General features: G+C 34.1%; 1 protein-coding gene across 7 annotated transcripts; it reads right to left on the reverse strand.

Moving 5' to 3' along the window:
• Positions 1-366: 366 nt before the first annotated feature.
• LOC129809936 (uncharacterized) lies at positions 367-22784 on the reverse strand. Of its 7 annotated transcripts, none has more exons than XM_055860093.1 (8): positions 22437-22784; positions 21265-21553; positions 6460-6545; positions 6089-6286; positions 5326-5915; positions 4997-5264; positions 1261-1708; positions 367-1201 (listed from the first exon to the last, which is right to left on the reverse strand). In XM_055860093.1, the coding sequence occupies exons 2-8, from the start codon at positions 21296-21298 to the stop codon at positions 720-722; spliced, it is 2106 nt and encodes a 701-aa protein (XP_055716068.1). In that variant the 5' UTR covers positions 21299-21553; positions 22437-22784; the 3' UTR covers positions 367-719. The 7 variants fall into 7 exon arrangements, with proteins under 7 accessions (XP_055716068.1, XP_055716074.1, XP_055716069.1 ...); XM_055860099.1 differs by having other exon boundaries at positions 21265-21529; positions 22391-22566; XM_055860094.1 differs by having other exon boundaries at positions 22320-22515.
• Between the last annotated feature and the right edge of the window lie 531 nt (positions 22785-23315).

Genomic DNA, 23315 nt, shown 5'->3' on the forward strand with positions numbered 1-23315 from the left:
TCACCACAACGGGTCATTATTAATTTGTCGTTTGCAAAAAAACTTGCTACTTTTTCCTTCTGCTTTTTTCCAGGAAAACACCTTACTCTATTTAATTCCACTTTTTTCTCCAAGTCAATTGCAAAGAGCCAAAAGAGAAAATGCGGAAAAATAATTTCACCCAGTTATTTGCTCAAAGAATAAAATATAAGAGAAAAATTGAATTTATTCTAATTAGCTTTTTTTTTTGATGTAGCAGTAAATAATTAAAAAATTGTGTGGTTGTTTATTGGATAATTCGGGTTTTGTCAACTGAAAAAAATTCAAATTTCTCGTCCATGCGCAGAGTCAAGACACAAACCCCATCCAGTAATTCTCAAACTGTGATCCGTGTAAATTTGGAATTTTTATTGAAGTCAAAGTGTAATGTGAACAATTTGGTGACGGACATTATTTACAATTTTATTATTTGATATGATTAATTTTCTTATTCTTATTAAAATTTAAATGGACGTTACAACGTTCAATAAGGTGCGTATATAATTAAATTTTCACCTCTAATTCTTTTTTTTTTGTATATTCGATGCTCTCGTAAATTCAACAGATATTGGTGTTAAGAATTATTTACAGTCTAAGATCATTGATTAAGACTATTAACTACTTAATACAGTAAGGTGTATAGTAATACCAACGAAATTTTACATAAAATTCACTTTTTGCTAAGAGAAATGTGCGTGAGATTAGAGCATGGTTCGGACCAGTGCGAAGAATGTGAAGATGGTAAGTGTTCGACTAGTAAATCCAACAGAATTTCCCGTATTAGCTTCCTGGGCATTGCGATACTCCTTCTCTGGCAAATACTCAATGATGTGCTTTGTCTTGTTCATCATCCAGTAGAAAGCTTGCATTTTGGTCTGCCTCTTGAGTTCAGCTCCAACGAGATCCCGAATTTGTGCATTGTATTCATTAAGCCACCGTTTCTCCTGACTACTGAGCATAGTCCGATCGATAAGTTTAGGTTCAAATGGAACCAAAGTGACGTCCTTAAAGGCTAAAAATCGCTTTCCAGTCGGATGAACTTTTCCGGTATCAACAACTTCAATTACATTCTTCAATTTAACTCCAAAATCGAAACTTCTATAGAGCCCTGGTTCATTAGACAAGAAGTAGCCCTCCTTGAAGGTATACCGATGCTTCGTTGTATGTGCAATTGTTATAGGAGCTGAGAAATACAAAAAATTATTTACAAAACCATCGTCGGAAAATAAAATAATCACTTACATTCATGAACTGAAGAGAACGATCCAACACCATGACCTGACCCATGTGGGTAATCCTTGAAGTCGCTCCATAGGATACCCCTGGGCAAGATATCAACATCGGACAGGCGAAGATTCTCCGGAAAGACCAGAGTAGAAAGTCTGATCATTGCAGATAGAACCAAGGTATAGGCCCTCTTCTGGTCAGCTGTAGGCGTTCCCAGATGCAACGTTCTCGCCACATCTGTTGTTCCATCGTAGTACTGCCCTCCGGAATCTACCAGGAGGGTGCTGTTGTCGTAAATGATGCTGTTGGAGGAATTCTTCGGAGCGTAATATGGCAGTGCACCGTGTTCGCCGAAAGCAACTACGGTCTCAAAAGCAATGTCATGGGCGTACTTCTGTGATCGTCTTGTCCGGTCGATTTCCTTCGCTAGTTCAAGTTCGGTCCAGTTGTCTCCAAAGCTGAACTGCAAGATTTTAAACACTTTATTGGTCGAGTTCTAGTCAAAAGAATTATGTAAATGGGTTTATTGAATTTAATTTTAACTGAATTGAATATATTTCATCTCATTCTTGACCTTTCCCACCCCCCATGCGTCCACCGCCATCTAAGCGTTGATTCTAACCTCCAGGACTAAACGGTGGAAATGTCTTTTCTCTGGTTTTATTATTCGGCTTTACAATATGTTTTACATTTCAATAAGACTAGCCCAGTCAAAAAAAGAGAGCAAGATTACCAAGCTAATCAGCTGCATGGCAATTTAATTTTAACCTAATTTCATAACTTCTCATAATCACCACTAATTTATTCTTTTGGCCGTCTGTACTTTGTCTGAACTAGAAGTACAGAAAAGATATCGAAAATAGGTTTTGTGAGGACCCTTCGATTAAACTGAAAATGGAAAATCAGTAAAGTTATCTGAGTTATAACAAAATGCAAGGTGACCCCGTCAGTAGCAACATCTACGGCAATATCTCCAGTGACATCTACGGTAGGCATCGGTCAAACAAAGTTTCCGATAGGGGACTACAACTTAGAATTCGTAAACTCCTTCGTCTAGCTTCGATTAACAATCCCAATCCGGGCACGGCTGTTGAAAGCCAACGGGGCATATTTCAGTCTATCAAGAGTTTTCCATTCAAGAACAGGTATAAAGACTAAGCTACTGCTTTGCGAACTTTCAGCTGCATTTGAGAGGAGGATTCTAAGGATTTTTGGCCCCGTATGTGAGGAAGGATGATTCTGGAACCTATACAATCATGAAGTATATGAACATGAACGCTACCAAGAAGTAACTGTCGTCAAGCAAATAGACCTCAATAGGCTCCGGTTTACTGGTCATCTGGTTCGTAAGGATGACGACCGCCCAGTTGGAAAAGTCTTTAAGGACGGACTCTATGCTTTGAGAAAACGAGGCCGACTCAGTCTCCGATGGATCGACGGCAAGAACCAGGACGCCATTTCATTATGAACGCGTGCGGAATTAGAGAACAGGGGCGCGTAACAGGCTAGAGTAGGGACGATTCCTGGGTCAGCCCAAGAACAGCAACACGTTGTAAAGCGGTTTTCAGACCAAAGGTTTAGACTAGTTCCTGAAGGTCTCAGAATCCTAAATGGCGACCAATTTTATTGGTCTTTCAGAACCTAATAGGTCATTTGTCCTTAATAATCCAGTCCTAGGTTAAATTTTCCAAAATATCTAAACTGGTAAGAAATTATAGCAGTTAATCCATATGGTTAAGCCTTAGATCTCAAACCCGTATAACGTCGGTTGAATTTATATTTTAGTTTAGTTAATCGTTCGAGTGAGTGTATTCATTGTGAATCATTCCACTTAAAAAAAGAGTCACAAAAGGAATGGACAACATTTTGCAAACTCTTATTATTCGTAATTTCGAACTACGGTTTCGGAAAGAACGAAATCTCAAAGAAACTTTACAAAACAGAGGTAACTAAGGTAAAGTGCCCTCGCTCGACCGATTCCTCGTCTCGATCGGTAGATTTATTTATTCAATTTATTTATATTTGCTATAATATTTTGCGTATGATCTAGCAGTAATAGGTCAATTATTCCACGAATAATGCGAACCAGTGACAAATTCATAGAAATTTACGAAATTGACCATCAAACATTAAAAAATTGACCCACCGGTCGAATCGAGGAACCCGGTCGAGTGAGGGTACTTTACCTTAATATTTAATTCAAAATGGTACGAGTTCGTGATTAATCGAAAAAAAATTCTTAGATTTTCCTAGGTTTTCTGTAAATGTTTTCTCTACTGCTCTTGGGTTCCCCCAAGTTCTTCTCGGGATCCCTGTCGATTTTTCTGAATCCCTGGCTTCCCTTCTAGCCCCTTGAGTTGCAATCGAATTCTTCAAATTTGATAGAGGTTCTTTGGCCTCTCGTCAAGTTCCTCGAATTTATCGAGTTCCCTGCTATGACCTTTTTAGGGCCCAAATAGACTCAAGCTGTTCCTCGAGAATATTTAAGCTGTAAAATTTAGCGGTTAAGATTTATCCTGTTGATTGTGTAATACGCTAAATGCTTCGGATCATCGAAATTCCTAAATAAATAAAATTCCTTTATGAAATTCTTTACTGAGAAATTTCTCAGGCTAAAAATTCTCGAAGATCAGCCTTGGTCTATTTGAATCCTTACATTCCCTATTAATTCTTTGGATCCTCCGCACATATTTACTTCAAATTCGAAAGTTCCTTAAGTTTCTCTGGTTTTCCACGCATTCCTCGTATTCTCCAAATGTTTCCCACAAGGTTCGTAAGCTCTTCATGGATTTTTTTCATAACCTTTTCGTATTGTCTACTCTACTCCCAACATCTATCACATAGATCCCTAGGGTTCCCAAACTTTTCTCATTGGTTGCCCATATTTTTAAACGTACCCCCGAAATTTTTCCTGCAGATTGTATTCTTCGTAGTAAATAAGCCTTGTTATATATACTGAGAAAAAAAATTATAGAATAAACATGCTCGTTTTTAGAATTTCCTATCCTATGGATAGTAGGTTCTGATAGGTGAAATGGTGAATTCCACTATCCCTCTTTAGGTTTACTTTACCTTAAACCTCTCTTAGGTTCTAATATACAGATATTAGATTTCACTAGGCGTATAGTAAATTTTACTATATAGATATTAATATGTACAATATTGGAAAAAATATATTATTTTTCTATTTGAAGTAATTTTAAACTAATGACTGTTTAGTGTAGAGGGTTGTGGCCCTTCGTGGTTGATAATGTCTAGATTCCAAACCATTATGACGCGTGAAGATATTTTTCCAATATTAGCGGTCGTGCCGATATTTGAACACGAAAACTTTAAGAGACGGTTGAGCACCTTCCGATTACTAGTCTATACTATACAGAGCATACCGAACCGAGAACCGTTGGATCGTTACCTAAAATATTACAATATGAGATTCTAACAGAAGTTTGGTAAATTTTGGTCTTCAAGTTGAATTCTAGTATGTAATATCCAGCTAGTAAATCTACTATCCAAATATTAGAATCTAGGAGAAGCATGATTTTAAATCTAAGGCAAGATATTCGAGTTTACCGTTCATATATTAGAATCTAATATCCATAGTAAAATCCAAAAATTCAAGATAGAAGATTCTAAAGGAAAATGTCTATGGAGGATGGTATTTGAGGCAGTAGAATCTAAAAACACGTTTTGTGAAAAATACCATCCAAATTTTTCTGAATGTAACCTATTTGTAAGACAAAGTATAGCCTACCCTCTCTTCTAGGTAACTGAAGATATCACATAGAGCTGCAGCGTCTCTTATATGAGCATGTAGCATCCCAGTACGTTCTACTTCATTTTTCTGAGCTCTCATATAAATAATCGGAGAGACTCTTTCAACCACAATTTTCTGAGGAAGGGCACTGTAGATGGCTTCTGAAGCTCCCATGTCGAAGACGCAATAAGTCGGAACCAATACTCGTTGCCACTGCTGAGAAAACGTCCGTAGATCCGACCAAATGGCATTGTAATCTCTGGTTCTGAAATAAAGATTAAACCTTAATCTGTTTTCTTCGACATTTGCATACGATTTAAACTCACTGAACACAGTTTTCATGATGACAAGGCTCAGATTTCAGATGGAGTGAGACTCCAAAGTCGATCCGAGACTGATTTGTATATAAAAAGATCTCTTTTTGCGTAACAATGAGGTATGATTTGAACACTGGAATGTATGGGATATCGTTTCCGCGTAAATTCAAAATATACGCGATTTCCGTTAATGAAGTTACGATCATTGCCTCAGCCCGGATACTCGTGAGATTTGCCCTCAATTTGGCAATTTTATTCTCCCACTTTTCACCAGCAAACACCACAGGGTGAACCTTGATAGGATCATTGAACGGCTGTGGACGTTCATCGCCCCATATGGCATCGAGGATGTACCTGTTAACATCTATAAGCCTTATGGATTTACGTGAAAGTTCATATTTGAGGTCTTGCCACATGTAATGGGGTACAATTTGGGCATCAGCCCCAACTTTGGCTTCTGGATGAAGTTGTGTGGTGAGCCACTTGCCAATCGATGGTTCACTGTTCATCCGGAAAATCTTCCATTCACAATCAAGCTCACTATCTGCCTGTGACAGGAACCTCTCATCTGTCCACAGTGCTGCGGAATTGAGAGTCACCTGAAATTAATTGCATGGGCATTAGTTTGTAAATCTGTCATGAACATGCAAAATGCAAACTTGGCTTCACACTTGCATTAAAAGTGCCAACATTTGATGCTTCAATGTGGGAAAAATATGACTCTTGGCAGAGGGAATTTTTGCGCAGTAAATTGGCGGGAAAATAAACTCACCGCCACATCTCCATTGGATCCCGAAAATCCAGACAAAAATCTCCTTCTCTGATCAGATTCTGCCACATATTCTGATTGATGCTCATCGAAGGTGGGCACAATGTAGGCATCAAGTTCGGATCCCGGCACCGACGCCTGAATCCGCATTTTGGTTCGCAATTCACGCAGATGATGACGAAACTCACTGTGAGGCCGGACCTACCAATAAATCAAACATCAAAAATATGATACAAATATCCATCAAACAGAGCTCCAATTGTGGTTAACCAGCCTCTCAATCATTGTTTATTTTCCTGCCCTTTGATGTTATGCAATCGGCAAAACATTGAGTAATGCAACGCTCGTGCGAACAGATACTCCCCATTACTTACATTAACACCTTCCCGGTTAGCACATTTCAGACGTTCTATGCCTTTGTAAACATCAGCCGACGTCACAGGAGAGATGAGAAATGATACTGAAAAGACATAGAGAGAAAGTACTATAAGCTATCTTTAATTTCATGCTTGCATTTGAGTGCAGCATTAATTGAATCATCATAAATTAAGTCCAACATTTGCAAATATCACGCTTCAATGAATGAGTAAAAATTTTGCCAAATGTAGTTCTGCCAATGAATTCAGAATGCTCTCCTAGAACATTAACAGAGAGAAGTATTTTTAACCCAAATAGTTTGTTTGAAGACAAACAAGCTTGTATGATACACCAATTGGCAAGGGGAAACCATTTATTCGCTGAAGTGTACATGAATTTCTGTCATGAAGATTTATAATTTATGTAATTTGTTGTCAAGACCATGACAGACCGAATTTAAAAACTTTCAATATTGTTTTTCTTTATGCAGAAATTTTTCTACCGAACAACTTTAATTCTAGCTAGAACGTTTCCGATAACTTAAAGGGGAAATCGAACCTGGAACACTTGCAATATGGAGCAAGGGGTAAGTATTATTGTCAGTTATTATTGTCGGGTTATTGTCAGTTGCATTGACCGTTCTCGTATGTGAATTTATTTTGCGTCTGCATATTACGTTGTCTATTACGTGAAATGCTGACACAAAAGAAATCGCAAATATGTATGGCAATGATCGATGTAACCGACGATGCACTGCAACTGAATGGTTACGATTTTAATAAATTTAGCAAGAATGAGGTTTAAATTAATTAGCCAGAAGTAACAAAAACATCAGTCAATTTAAACTTTATAAACAGTGAGCTCCATAATAGTAAACTTTTAGTTTTTTTTTAAATTTTTGTTTGAGGAATATTTTGTTTATTTTTCAGACAAAATTATATTACTAATCAGAAATATTCTTACTAACCAAAACAAATAACGTGGGTTTTTGATCTAAGTCTTATTCATATGGATTAACTTCTATATTATCTTATCAGTCAGAATCTACGAAAAAATTTAATTGAATCTAGGAGAATATATGAACTATTAGGTGATCAATAGAAAGAATAACCAATTTAATGTGTCTTTTTTGGGCCATCGATTACCTCAAATAATTTTTGATACGCTTTAATTTACTGGATAACTATTGATTCAATTAAATTGTATTCTCGGTCCTTTGTGGATAATTTTGAGTCAAGAAACACGGCATAGACCTTTTTAAAAACTTCTCTATTTCCTCCTGCTACGACGTTTCGGAGATTGGTTGTCTCCTTCTTCAGGTATGGGTAGGTATGGGGAAGCTCTTATCAGGTTTCTGGGGAATTACTTGAACAATTACATACACTTGGACTTCGTAAAACACTTTCTGGGACGATGTCACCATTTGGACGGATTGTTCAAGTAATTCCCCAGAAACCTGATAAGAGCTTCCCCATACCTACCCATACCTGAAGAAGGAGATAACCAATCTCCGAAACGTCGTAGCAGGAGGAAATAGAGAAGTTTTTAAAAAGGTCTATACCGTGTTTCTTGACTCAAAAATATTGATTCAATGTCAGACAGGAACTAGATCAAAGTGAGACCAGGTAGCTCAGAATTCCTTTGCCTTCAAGTTGAGACTCTGACTCACTCCATTTGCTTTTTTTATTTTTAGGACAAATAAAGTGCGTACCATTACTATAAGGTCACTTTTAAAAACTCAATTTTCTATATTCCTTTTATTAATACTTTTTTTCCGCAAAACATTTTGAATTGGGATCATAAACTGATTCAAATATCAATTTTGCACGTTTTTGATTGGACACCTACTATAAGGTCAACAACTGCTTTTGTAATATTTTTAGGGGAAATAATTTTATGCAAATCTTTAATAAAATTAGTGATTCTATCGTTTTTTTAAAATTGTTTCAAGAATGTGACTTTTCATACTATCGATCAAGTTTTTGATGAACTTATCTTAAATATTGTTTCACTCGTCCGAAATTGCAGATTTTAACTCCAAAACGTCTGCGTGTGTATTGGCGATTATTTGCGTAAATGTGGCGAATAAGAATTCCCCAAATATTTTCAATTGGATTAAGGTCAGGAGAGCACGAAGTCAAGAGGCTACGTCATGACTTTGATACTGTGAGCTCGGATCCAATTTAAAGCATCTGCGCTCACATGAATCCGAGCATTAATCTTTTTAAAATATGAAGTCCTAGCACCAGTTTACTCGGGTAAATGGTAGAAGACTACTTCAGAGTGCCCCAATATAATCCCGGTTTCTCGAATAACACTCGGATCCATGTGACCAAAATGTCAGACCAAAATCCCTTAATTCCTGTTTGCAAATTATATACGCAAATTTTGGTTCAAGTCGATTAATTTAGGAAGTATCATTTATGATCAGTAAAATATAACAATTTTGTCAAAAGATAATGAAGACTTCATCACAAATTTCTTTAAACCATGATTAAATTGTCAAAATAGTTCTCACGTTCATTTTGATTTTTTTAGCCAAGAATATTTCACGATTTTCTTTTTTTTTAAATTATTATTCAATATTAGGTGTGATTCCTTCTAATCACACCTGTTTTAAATTAGAATTTTAATGAATACTTTAAAAATGTTAATGTTCGTACTTTTAAATAGTCAATATCCTTCAATTAATTATTATTATTTTTTTTATAGTTTAGTAAAACTCGTGCCCAATGCGCCCCTTACCACTAAACCCATAGCCCACCCATACTCTGACACTGGTACTCAAGCAGCAGCCGCCGCCGTCTTCACAGCCCCCAGGAGGAAACGACGGAAACTCCGCTTCAGACTGAATCACGTACATCGTTTACAATAAATAATACAATTCATTTTATTTGTATTTGTGATCTATAACAGTTTCGTGGGTAGCGTGAGGTGTAGCAAAGGAATAAGGTAAAATCTAATCTTATTATTCATAATTTGCTTAATTTAGTAATAAAAAGGTAGACAAAGATAGGTCTGAGTTAACCAAAATTACATATATGCTTTAAATTAAAACCTTATGAAAAAATTGCATTTTTTGTATTAATCCTATAAATCCACTTCCCTATTAAAAACAAATCAAATTTAAAATATTAAATGATTCAAAGACACGAGTCGTACTTTCAGACGATCACGTGTAATAACATCGTAATATAAATTTAAATTCTAAGGCAAGCTCTTCTTGTAAATAATTTCTGTATGAATCTTCTTGTATTTTAAGAGGGTTCCCCTAATTATAAGTTCAAAAGAGGTCTATAATTTTTTATTACCTAAATGGATAGAGGATCTATCTACACAGAAAAAAAATATTTTGTAAAATTGTTCGTAAATGTTTGTGACTTCCTTTTGGGGACTTACGAAATTCTAGTAAATCTTATAACCCACACACAAGTTCGTAAAAGTTTATACATTTTTTACAAATATTGTTCGTATTTTTGTTTACCTGGTGAACATTTTACGAACATTTACGAACAAATGACAAAATTTTACGAATATTTTTTGTGTGTTTACGAACAAATGTTTCTAAAAGTACAAAAATGCTCGTCAAATATTCATGTTACGAACGATGTTTGTGAAAAAGTACAAACTTTTACAAATTCGTTTGCAGGTTATGCGCTTTACGAGCATTTCGTAAGTCCCAATATGAATTCACAAGCATTTACGAACAATTTTATAAAATTTTTTTTTTCTGTAAGAATATACAATAAAAATTTCAGGAGTCAATTCGAAGTATTTCCGAAGGTACAGAGATATAAGCCAATGAGCATCAAGCAGATTTGCAAGCGTTCGGGCGAACATTCAAAACTTTAAAATACGTTTTCTTTAAGCATACATTCAAAAGTTAGAAATATCTCTATAACTATTTGAACTTGATTTTACAAAAATATTGTAATATGTACTAAATTACATTGTAATGGAGAAATTGTAACCATGTGTATTAAAAATACATCTATATGACCTAACACATCAAATAACCACAAAACTTAAACTATATTCGCCCTACATTGTAATTCGACATTGAAGAAATGATTTTTAGTTACTGAACATGTTTTCTGTTTTCTTGAAGTATTCTTTTGTTCTATTTGAATATAATGCATCATTTATTAAAATGTTAAATAATATTGTCTGAGAGTGTACACCGGATACTTCAATTATCCCGCCTTGGCATTTAATTATGATGTGTGAAGAACAAAATACATCCTCATAAAAATGTTTTGTAACAGTGCTCTTCATCCCAAATAGTAAATTTTCCATCTGATCAAATTAGTGCAGATTCACCAACACATGATCATTTTAGTGAAAATGTGAATGAAAGAGATGGAAAACGCGAGAAATTGAAATAGATTCAAGAGCATCCAAAATTATATCATGTCCCGCATAAAACATATGGCAATCGCATTGATTAGAATTGATGTTGGAAATCAGGGTACAATCACATCTTTTAAATTGAGAAAAAAAGCCGCACCGACTATATCCTCAAGCAAAGAAGAAAAAAGAAGTCATGTGAAAATTCTGACTGATCTGTTCCATGTTGGTGCAAGTGTGGGGATATATGGGAAAAACACATGGCGGGAAATTAATTAAGATTTTTCATATCACCCAATTTTATCCGCATTTTCTAAAAATATAATGAATCATTTAACTGAGGGCCATCTATAAATTAATTAATGCAGAATCTTGGCCTTGATCTGGACGCTATTCAATAGACTATAAAATAACCATTTTCGTCTCACAATCGAGCCATTTTCCCTATGATGGCAAACTCATTATTGTAAATTAAATCACGATTAGCTCTCCCTCAAACAGTTTTTGTTGTAGTGTGAGGTGCTCAGACCATGATGATATTTCCTCATCCCAGAATATCACAATATCCGTTTAAGCTCCTTCAGAACAGATACTCAATTTATGGCGGTGATTGAAAGGAATTTTAACACTAAATGCCCCTCATCTCTATTGAATTTTGAAGAGTATCATCTGGAGAATCCACTTGCTCCTCTCTAAATTTTATTTTCCTTAGCCCCATCATTGGTCCAATAGATGACCTATTTTTCCCATAAACATTTTCTTTTCTATCTCAACTACTTGAATATGATATTTTCCGGGAAATGGACTTGGAGCAAGTGGAGAAATGTTAACCATACACTTCGTGCAATTCCATCTTGCAAACATCAAATTTTCCGCTTAAGAGATAATAGAGACATTTCGAAACTATTTCAAGGATGAGATTAAATCAAACTCCAATGGTATTATTTGAATTATTTCAAATACCATATTAAACATTCACATCTCATGGAAAATTCTCACAAAATCCATTTGACTATTTGGAAATACACAATGAAAATCTTTCAATAGAGTTAGTGTAATTAAATGATTCTTTGTTTATTTCGAAAATGCCATATAATACACTATTTACAATCTAAATTTAATTATACTTTGACAAAATTATGTCTCTCATTTACATTCTCACCGGGAAATTTGTCAAAAGGGTATTTTATAAACAATTAGATAAAAGAATTTTGACATTAATTGACTATAAATAAGATGTAACGTATCATCGGTCGTCACTTCAATAAATTTCAAGCGTATTTTCGTCTATTTACTCTTGTTTTCAATATAATTTATTTATTTATTGTTTTACTCATTTATTTATTTTGCTAGTGTACAAATTTTTCTTCGTCGCTTCAATCATTTGCATCGGACGTAATTCGAACAGTGCAGAAGGATGGATCTCCTAAATAGTATTTGAAAAGTAATAAATGTACTTTGGTTTTTTTATTAATTATTTTTGTTCTATTTACCGGGAGGTAGAATATAATCTCCTGTGACAACTCTGCTCTTAAATAATTTCAGGACACGCCTCTTTAGGAATTATTTCTTACAAAAGTTTTCTTTTATTATTTGTTAATTTATTGAATATTAACAAGGATTACTTTTAACTATCCAATAAACCGATAATATAATCTAATAATACAACCCGTATGTACACAACTTCCATAATTAAAACCTGTTCTTCGAAAAATAAGCCACGCCCCCATAATAAAATTCAGTTGCATTTATTTCGCACACAAAATAGAAGAACCTTACTCATATAAATTTCTAGTGTGTAGAAAAAAGATTATATTTAAAAAACAATAAAGAAAAAAAAAATAAAATAAAATAATAAGAAAGTGAAAATTAATAAATAATTAAATAAAATAGTAATAACAAAAAAAATTAACATGGTATCATATTAACTTCCCATCTTGGGATCTCAGTGGCGCAATAGGCAAGATCGTTGGCTCTTGGGCGGATAGATCGCCGGCTTGACTCGCAGTTGTGAGTTCAAGTCCCGCCCGGTGCAAAGATCTAAATGTCTGATTTAGACAATTTCACATGTAACAATAACGTAATAATAATGCACTTCCTCTGCCCAAAAACTCTTGGAGCATGGAAGAAGCATTCACACCACGGGAAGGCCCTCCTGTGCGATCTACAATGGACTTAGCAGATTCTTCAAATACGGGATATAAACATTGCATTGTAAAAATGATTAGTATAGTATAATCGTTTAATGGCCTATTCGGTAAGTTAAAAAAATAGCAATAATAATATTATTATAACTTCATATTCAAAATATTAAAGAGTAGTTCTATTCCCAATTTTTTTTACCAATTTTAGCAAAATTTTCAACTGTAATTTTAAGAAAAGTTAATAAAAGTTGAGAACAGACAGCAGCGCCACTTACGGGCGAAAACAGTGCCATCTCGTGAAGGAAAAGCTTATCTGTTTCTATTATTTCTTTGAAACTTGTTTGTTTTTAATTCCCTATGTAAATTTTGCCTTAAAATAAAATATATAAAATATCAGAGAGATACATATATACAGTGGCGGCCAAAATAATAGAATCATTTTGCAAAGTTTATATTTTTTTAACTTTTGTTTTTTTTCCAATTTGTTGATAAAATTCTGCAGTAGAAATTTTCAAATTATTAGAATCGTAGAATAGAATACGTCGATAGTGAAATTCAGTTCGGTCAAAAAAACTGGAAAATTGTCATTTATAGTTTCTAAATATGGCTTTATTTAAACTTCTTTGATTTATAGACCACATTCTTTAATTTAAATAAAAGTGGTCCTATTGTGTTGTTCGTACCAAATTTCACTATTGATGTATTCTATGAAAAATAGAGACCTCTAGCGGCCAAAAAAACACTTATTTGACGTAAGGTAATTATTTGAACATTTCTATGTCAAAATTATTTCAACGAATTGGAATAAACAAAAATTATCATGGTAAAAGGGACAGATAATCCTAACCGACTTATGTAGGTGAGATTCTTAACGTGAGCTAACTCGGAGTGAATGCAAATTCGATTTAGAGCTGAAATTGTGAGTCGCCATTCAGTTATCTTGAATCAAATTCGTGAAATTATACAAATTTTGTGTTTAAACCAAAATATCAAAGATTTTGATGGAGTGACAAAAAAGTGATATATGGGTGAATCGTAGACCATAATGTTCTCTATAATTTTGCCGTAGAACTTGATCTCATCGATTAATCAGAAACCGAGATAATCGAGGTTGTTTGTTTCTGAACTCGTTTTTTCGACCAGAGTGCCCCAAGTAGTCATTTGTTGAACTTCAACTATATCAAAGAATTGTTGTATTTTGTGGGACTTTCCATTTAAAACCATATTTTAAGTGTCTTGGTGGAGTAGAGGCAGTCAAATTGGCATCTGAGTGATTTCAAAGCGTTATTATGGGAAAAATCAATTTTTTCACACTTAAACGGCAAAATCGGAGTGATAGCGTAGTCTGAGTGGAAAATGATGTATGGACGAAATGTAGAGACAAATGTGCTCTACAATTATGTTGAAGTAATCATCAAAATCGGTTCAGCGACAGTCGAGATAATTGAGGTTATGTGATATTGAAATTGGTTTTTCGACTGTGGCGCCCCTGGTGTTGGTCCCACGAAGTTCAAATATTCTAGAAAGTTGTAGCATTTGGTGAGATCTTTTGTTTAAGCCCTCACTCATCAAAATCGGTCACATAGAACCGGAGATATGATTTTTTGAATTTTGTGAACTTTGACCCCTCATATCTCCGGTTCTGTTTTAACCACAGCGCGCATACGCACCATTTTGGAAACGTCCTAGACTGGACTACAACATACTAAAATTTCATTAACTTGCACAATGCCGTTTTTGAGAAAAGTGACTTTGAATTTCGATGAATTTTGACGCTATCGCAGCGCCACCTGTGGTGAATTTTTGAACTTCCATCTGAAAGGGCTCATCGAGACGGAACCAAAAAGGTAAAATTTATGTCGATATGTTAATTAGAACCGGAGATAGAGGCCGGTCAATGTTCGAACTTTGACCCCTTATAGCTCGGGTCAGGGGTTATGGATCGACTTAAGGTTTTTTTTGTTTGATAGGTATAATCAACGGCTACAACATACTAAATTTTCAGCCCGATGCACAATGGAATTTTTGAGTTATTTAACTTATAAGATTTAAAAATTTTCTTTTTAATAATAGCGCCCCTAGTGGTGGTTTTATGAACTTGCGATGTTAGAAGGGGAAGTGGCATTTCACGAGAGCTTTCCAAAAAGCCCTCACTTTTAAAATTCTGACAATTAGAACCGGAGTTATGGCCATTTTAAGAAATTTTTTTTGGACCCTTATAGCTCGGGTCAGGGGGGTCGGGGAACCTTAAGTTTGGTATTGATGGAAAGCTCTAAGGTCCAGCTATAACATACTAAAATTTGAGCCCGGTCGATGCCATAGGGGCTGAGCTATTGAGAAAACAAAACAAGGGGGGTCTTCAAAATGGCGGAAGGAGGGGTGGGGGGTGGGGGGTCAATGCACCAAGTTGCAATTTTCAGCCGATATATAACCTTTGCCGAAAACCGCAAGTCGATATCTTTTTTAGTTTAGGAGCTATTAAGCTCCAAAGAGCGGCCGGCCAGCCGGCCGGCCGGCCGGGAACGTAAAATAGCCACATATATATTCGTGATCAGGAAGTGGCGAAACACATGTAACACATCTCACTATTAGGTGAGATTGTTAAGAATCTCACCTAATAGTGGTCTTTGTGGAGCTGATTCTATTATTATGGCCGCCACTGTATATACGATTTATACTAAATTGAAAGAGAAACTATTTTGCAAGTTTTCCAAATTTATAAAAAAAATGTATTTATTGTACAATATTTAAAGTAAAAATCTAAAATTTCTCATTTTAAAAAATGTTCAAAGTTCCAATACGAAAATTATAGATATAACAATCACCCCAGTCTTGTAATAATATATTTATTATTAATTGAAACAGAACTATTAACTTTATTGTTAAGGAACACAAAATTTTTATCAATAAATATTTAAGATTCTTTTTTTGATCATATCTGTAATCGTTTAACCTCTGCACCAACAAAATGCTTAAAAATCTTTGGTTTTTTTTTTATCGTTTTCTCTCTAAATTTAGAGTTCATATAATAAAATCTTGCATATTCTAAGAAGAGTAAGAGTAAGATTTTTTCAGAATTCGTGAAGCATTTGAGTTTCCCAAAAGAATGATTCTTGCAATTTTTTTCAGTGCTTAAAATACTTTTAGTAGCTTTTCTCAAAATTACTCTATAATTCTTCTCATAAAATCTATGCAGAGTTCTGTTCTCATAATTTATCAAAAGTGTCAAACCCCCGAAAAAAAATTCTAGCAAAACTTATCAACAATTTCATTGGAAAGACTTTTTTTTTACATTTCGATGAGTTGAAGGCAAAAATAGATTTTCTTGTAATATGTCCAATATACAATATCTTAATAGATTACCTCATAGACGTTTTATTTTCATTCGGACTACGAAAAATGTTAATTCCATAATTCTTAAGGTCTATGCGGTGTTGTAGGCTATTTATAAAAATGCTCTACTTTCTTCTTTCTCTCTCCACATCTTTTCCGGGAATAACACTCCCAAAGTAATGTGGCGGGAAGATGGTCTATTATAGGAAGTGCATAGGAGAGCAATAAGTGAAATAATGCTTCATTGAATCACGGCATTATTGTGGGAAAATATTCAAACTACATTAAAGGAGAATCTTCTAAGGTGAGGTTTCTGCATTAATGTAATTTTGCCATTGAGGTGAATCGCCACACCTTTATTTGAAAAATGGACTTGGGTGCTAAATTACGCTTTTCTTCTGTTACAAATGCGAACTTGCGGAAAATTTCTCGATATTATGGCAATATTGTTGAGGTTTATTCGCGAACAATAATACGGGTAATTCAGGCGGCAAAATAGACAAAATGGTATTAGGATAGTCATGGAGACACGAACATTTAGTTTATCAAAAACCTCAGAAATTCTCCCTTACATGACCCCAATGAATTTGTCACCGTCCTATTTAATAAAATTTAATTAAATAATACACCACAAGAAGTCCTTGTGAGTGATTTGCGTGATATGCGCAAAAAAAGGAACTTTCCATTCTTTCCCATTAGAAAATGGGAAAAAAAATTGGCGTGTTAATTGGGCTATATGTGTCCTGCAGGTTTATGCCATAGTTTTGTATATGAAAGTCAGTTTGAGTGTCCTTCCCCCCCCATTTTCTCCCCATGTCTGAGATGTAATCAAAGTGACAGAGATAATTTGGTGTATGGAAAAAACGCAAATGAAATCTGAGCTTCCCACTCAGCCAAAGAAATATTATGGGAGGCACATGAAGGGCAATTAGCTAACATTCCTGTATTTGATACACAATAATTAAATTGCTACTTAATACAGCGGTAGAATTGAAACGTTCTGACTCCTCAATATCACCAAATGATTATTATTTGCATTTTTATTTGACGCTAATTTTATCGTATTTGGATGCATTTCCCTTAACAGCGGCGTCTGAAACTCAAGATTTTCCTCCTTTGCACGATCTCGTGCTTTAATTTATGAGACTGGCTATTGTGAATTTGTAAATAACTTTTTACAGTTATATTTACATTGCATTTTGGTAATATAACATTATTTTACAGATTAATCATCCATAATTAATTGCAATTGCAAATTCAGCAAATGATTGTATGATGTTGTAAATGATTGATTTTGCATTTTAAATTTGAATCTGGATATTTTGTCCAATATTTAGTTTTTATATATGTTTAATATTTAATTTTTGTACTAAAAATTACTAAAATTTTATATATAAGCAATCTCTAGGAGAATTTAAAAAAAAAATATATTCTGAATTCTGAACAATTTATTAAGTGATACAGTTTTTCAATCTATGAAACAATTCCAGAAAATAGAGATAAAAAATTTAGTATTAGATGTACTAAACCCACAAATAGTACACAAATTTGAAGTTTTGCAAAAGCTCGTCGGAAATCAAGGGAAATCTAATGTCCTGTACAGACCTACAGCTCAAGCCAAGAGACGGCTAAACGTAACTAGAGTAGACTCCTTCTCAATTGTGCATTACTACATAATCTATAATTATTAATATTATTATTAATCTCGTCGAGGCCTAAAATTAAGTTTGTCTCGCCCAAAAACGGGCCACGTCAATGGCAAGCGGACTTGTCGACATCAAATCCTCTGTTCAGCATGAGGCAGGGGACAACGGACAAGCACACCTATAATTAATTTACAAACTCATAACGCCCCTAACCATTGTCTATTCTACAAAAAAAACTCATTTATAAAGAACATCAATGAAACTAAATTGCAAATTGAAAAAGCTAAATTGAAGACATTTCCTTCAATAGGTAAACTTAACCTATAATGTTAAAATTGTCAACAATTTTTTTTGAAACGCATCAGTCACCCGAATGAGAAAGTAACCTGATATAAAAAGTGTCGATTGAGTCTATTGTATAAATAAAAATAATGTTTAGACTACATTCCCATCATTTTCCATCGAAGCCATCTCTAGGCTTAAGCCGTAGGTCTATCAAGGGCATAAAACCCACATCCTCTGTATTGCCCTGTGAATGACCATCAGACATGAAATGTTGACAAGATGTGTTTTGTCAACATTTCAACTGGACGTTCCCTTTTAGACTCGACCACTGATGAAGGCTTGGAGACCAAGCCGAAAGCTCTGGAAAGAGTTGATCTTTTCCTAGGGTAACTCCAAGTACCCCGACGAACTCCGGTACCCATATATTCTACTGCCTACATCGGTTTTTTCATAACAAGGGCATAAAGTTTAAATACACAACAAAATATCCATAAAACATTAGTTTAATTTGAAATTTTAGCACATCCATGTACTAAATTTTCTCTATTAGAAACATATTTTACTTTAAATCAAGGGTCAGCAAGAACCGTTTGGAACCGAACAAGCGTCGAAATAAGTTTTCCAGAGCGTTTGACCATTGACGTAGAATTCTCATTTGACGTTCATTCGGTTTCAAACGGTTCTTGCTCACTTTTGCGTTAAACAGTAAATAAGCGTGCAAGTAGACCCACCCAAAAATCCAAATAGCTGACTTATGTTACAAAGACTCTGACAAGCCTTTTAATGTACCTTTAATAGCCTTAAGCGAGCTTTAACAAAATGAAAATTTAGTTTTTAAATTCCTGTAGAAAGTCTCTTAAGCTCCTTAAAAATGCACCACTTTATTTTAGTACAGAGATACTAGAGAAATTAAATTAATATTCAATGTAATAAAAACTAAATGTACATTATTTTTTTTAATAAATTCGTTTATGTTATGTAATCCGCTGTATGCATTCAAATTGCATTTGGACTTGAAATAAATACGTAACACGTAATAAAAAAAAATAAATAAGATAAATAAATAAATTTATAAATGAAGAAATTATATTCAGTAAAATTTCTTAAAATTACGGAATATTTCTCAGTTTCGAATAGTTTCAAAAGAAATTTACAAAAAGGAATGAAAATAATGGCCATAATCTGCACTACCTAAATCAATAAAGTGTTGTTCTTTTGCCAATACTATTCGAGGTAAAATTTTTATTTTGATCAGCAGAAAATCACAAATCGGCCAAAAAATAAAATTGGAAGTTTCATTATTTAATAATTTTTGTAATGAAATTGTTGATCAGTAAAATATTTAAAAGAATTAATAAAACAAAAATGTAATTTTCAAATGTTGCAATAAATTATGACGTGTGGAAAATAATTTTTATATCAGTAAACAAATTCTTCTGGGGTATAATGCCCAACGCACAATAACTTTTGTTTTGTTCCAGCGAGAGTGAGTGAGATCTAAATCTAGTCATCTTGCTCACTCCTACAGGCAGTTCCGAAAACATGTTTACAAAGAAAAGTTATTGTACGTTGGGCATAATGTTCATTATCAATGTTTAAAACAACATTTTAATTTTTTTTTTAATACTCTTCGTAGAAAATCGAATGTCGTCATTAAGAATTAAATTGAATAAAAAAAAACGAAAAAAAATAACGAAACCGGACCATACAAATAAAAAAAAACAATGATTGAAAGAAAATTGATTTGTGCATTGAAATTTGTTTAAAATCAAATCTTTACCAAACTAAATTAAATCGGTTAAACAAATTAAAAATTAGCAAAAATAGCAAAACAAATTCTATTTCTGATTCAATAGATTTTATTTCACCATTTTAAATATATTGAGAGAGAAAAATTACTGATGGTTAATTAGTAAAATCAATCAGTAAAACACGTTTAAAAATATTTTGTTAGCCGATCGTTCTTAATTAATTCGTATATAAAATTTAATAAATAATTTAATGAAAATTAACACAAATACTGCAGACACTTTTGATTTTCAGTAAATAAATTAATTTATGAGATAAATTTCAATATTTTATATGTATGTTATTATCTAGGAAAATCTTGTACACTTCATCTTTGACAGTACTTGAAGGCAAAGGTCGCACAATAAAGAATTATACTTGAAGTTGTCAATCATATTTAAAGATATACCTCGGTATACATTTCTGCAATGACGATGAAATGCCCTAATGGGAGCTTATTTCAGTATTTCAAATGATTCAAAAATATGCTACAACTATCGGGTCGGGACATATTTTTGGAATTATAGAAAATATGGAAAAAAAAAACAAAATAAATACAATATTTTTCACCAAAACTATTGTGTTTATTTTATCCGTGATATTATATTATTGTTCTTATTTCTTATCAATATGTTTAAGTTTTTTAAAGACCTAAGACCTTGGATACGGAGTTATCTAAAGGGAGGACCAAAAAAACTGTATCAAGCCCATTTTACGATTTTTTGATCAAAAATATTTTCTCTTAGGAATTAATTAAGCTCTTACAAAAATATTTTAGATTTTGGCAATCTTATAATTTGTAGGGGAAAGTGCACAGCCTATGCTTCGTACGATGCCAAGCTTCGTAATGGATAAAATTTTCCTATGTTTCCCAATAAATGTGACTCATCGAACCTATATTTTAAAATCCAGGAAAAAGTGCCCAGTTTTTAAAATATATTGCGGAGTTACATTTATTCAGAAACATAAGAAAAATTTGGATATTACAAAACTTGGGATCATATGAATCTTGGCTACTTTCCTTAGTCATTCACAACGGATTCTCATCGATTCTAAATAGTCAAAAAAAATGATATTTAAAGAGTACCCGTTTTGTAAGGGTACTCAAGTAACTTAAGACTTTTCAGGCATCCGAAAGAGGTAATTGAGGAGAAAATACATTCACTTGAATTAAATTAAAAGATTTAATTTAAAAAGAAACTACTTAAGAAATACGTAATAGACACTTTATAATGCGTTATAAAGAAATGCTAATCGAAATTTCCAATAGATTTCCCACCTGCAACAATTGCCACAATATATCTCACATCCATTGCATCAAGTCAATGCTGCTGCGTCTCAAATATCACTGAAGAATCTTGTTTAGGAGCACTAATTATGCTGGAGGAGTCCGATACGTCTCAAAAGTTCTGAATGTCGAGCGAGTGTCCCGCAAAGTGCGCACTTGATTTAGTTCACCGACCACACACAATTTCCAATTAAGTACAGACACTAATTACAATATGCTGCACATGCTGCCACACTTGAGACGCACTGAGTAGCACCTATTGTTGAATGTCACGGAAAATCTGCATAAGATAAGTATAAAGAATTTTCCTATATAAAAGGTTGAGCTTGCGATGTGCAAACGGTCAATTGTAATTAGATCTCTTCCAATAAACTCTTTTAGTGTCTCTTGATTAGCTTCGTGTACAATTTTTAGCGATGGTGTACAAGAAAATCCGATACAAGAAGAGTGGTGAGTGTCAAATTAAACCTCAAGTTCAATGTCTCAGTGTGTTGATGGATTAAGAGAAGTCATAAGTGAGGAGGATTTATTGAGAAAATAGAGAAATAATGTGACTTATTGTGTGAGGGAGAGACCAACTTTGAATTACACAATTCAGCAGGGATAATGTAAAATTAATAATCTGAGAAATACATCATTTCCGTTGAAATGCCATGAAAATTCTTAAGAGTTATTCGACATCAGTAATAAATCTAAATGAGAAACATTTCATCTTATGTCGAGCAAATGTATCCCTGAGGGTTTCCATATTATCTCCCATCAATGTGCCATTATTAATTGAATTATCGAATTAGTGTGGATGGTAAATATTTGTACAAGAGAAGCATTATTTAAATGATATGTTAAGTGGAGCATAGCTTATTACAACAACAAAAAAAAATATCTTGAATACCAAATCGCGTATAATCTCTCATATTATTAAATGGCATCTATCTGACTGAGATATTAATGAATGCGATAAATCATTTTTGAAGCACGCGCTTCTGGTTTTTTTACTGCTGATGTCTCCCTCAAAAAAAAATCAATGAACACAGATGAATTCCCACAATCATAGAATCACTGATCATTTGGTTTCTGGGACAGAAAGCGTGAGTAATGGATGAAAATATTCAAGTACACCAATCCGCCAAAAATTCCTATATTAAAACTCCTTCGTGATTCACTTTTCACATTTGGTAACTCGCGACCACTTGGTTGAGTCTTTTCCATACGACAACCAAACTATGACTGAAGCATTAAAACACTGCGAAAGATATTCTAGCTGAAGATTCCTTCTTACCCATTAATAAAGTCAGAATGGTTGTGTGCGATTTATGCAGAGGCGCGTCGTGCTCGCGGCGGCTATTTTCTTCATCACGATCGAGTCCGCGAACTCTAGCGCGTTGGCAATCGTGTCGGTGGCTCATTTAGTGAGAGGGAGTACGCCATGTGGTTCTGGACTATCACGACGCAATCTGCCGAGTGATACGCGTCTCAATGCTAATACAGCCAATTGGGAGCCCACTCAACACACCGCGAAACGCTTAGAATTCCACTCATTATTCAAATATTTCATTGCAGGCCTCCATGGAGATACTTGGGTGACCCGATGGGTGGACACTGACCATTGGCCCTATTGGTGCAGGGACTGGTATGAAGTGGCACCAACCGTGGAAACGAGGATCAAAATCGAAACGGAGACAGGTAAATATTTCGAATCAGGAAGCTCAATAACGTCCCACGTAACATTTTCTTACCAAATCCTGAACTCACTGTGAGGAAAACGTAATATTCACTTCGTTAAAATTACTTGCAATTCAAGTACACTCGTAAAAATAAAAGGATCAAATTGATCCTTCTGCAAAGGATGGATTAATTAACATGTTCTATTATGATAAATGTACATTCAGAGTTCTAAATTTAATCCTTTTATTTTTACCATGTAGTTCTACTCATATAAATCTTGCGGCGTTATCACACTTGCACATTAAAATTTTAATGTGATTCACATTAATTGTCGCTTGTGAGCGTCCAAATATGTTATTTGTGTCATTGAGTCACTT

Source organism: Phlebotomus papatasi, chromosome 1, assembly GCF_024763615.1.
Source record: "Phlebotomus papatasi isolate M1 chromosome 1, Ppap_2.1, whole genome shotgun sequence".
NCBI classification, from domain to species: Eukaryota; Metazoa; Arthropoda; class Insecta; order Diptera; family Psychodidae; genus Phlebotomus; species Phlebotomus papatasi.

Excerpts from the sequence above, each read along its gene's own strand:
- LOC129809936 (XM_055860093.1), bottom strand. The coding sequence starts at position 21,298 with ATGGATGTGAGATATATTGTGGCAATTGTTGCAG. Across the intron at positions 1,709-4,996 it reads TCAGTTACCTAGAAGAGAGG|TTCAGCTTTGGAGACAACTG; the intron begins GTAGGCTATACT and ends AAAATCTTGCAG. Across the intron at positions 1,202-1,260 it reads GTTCTCTTCAGTTCATGAAT|CTCCTATAACAATTGCACAT; the intron begins GTAAGTGATTAT and ends TGTATTTCTCAG.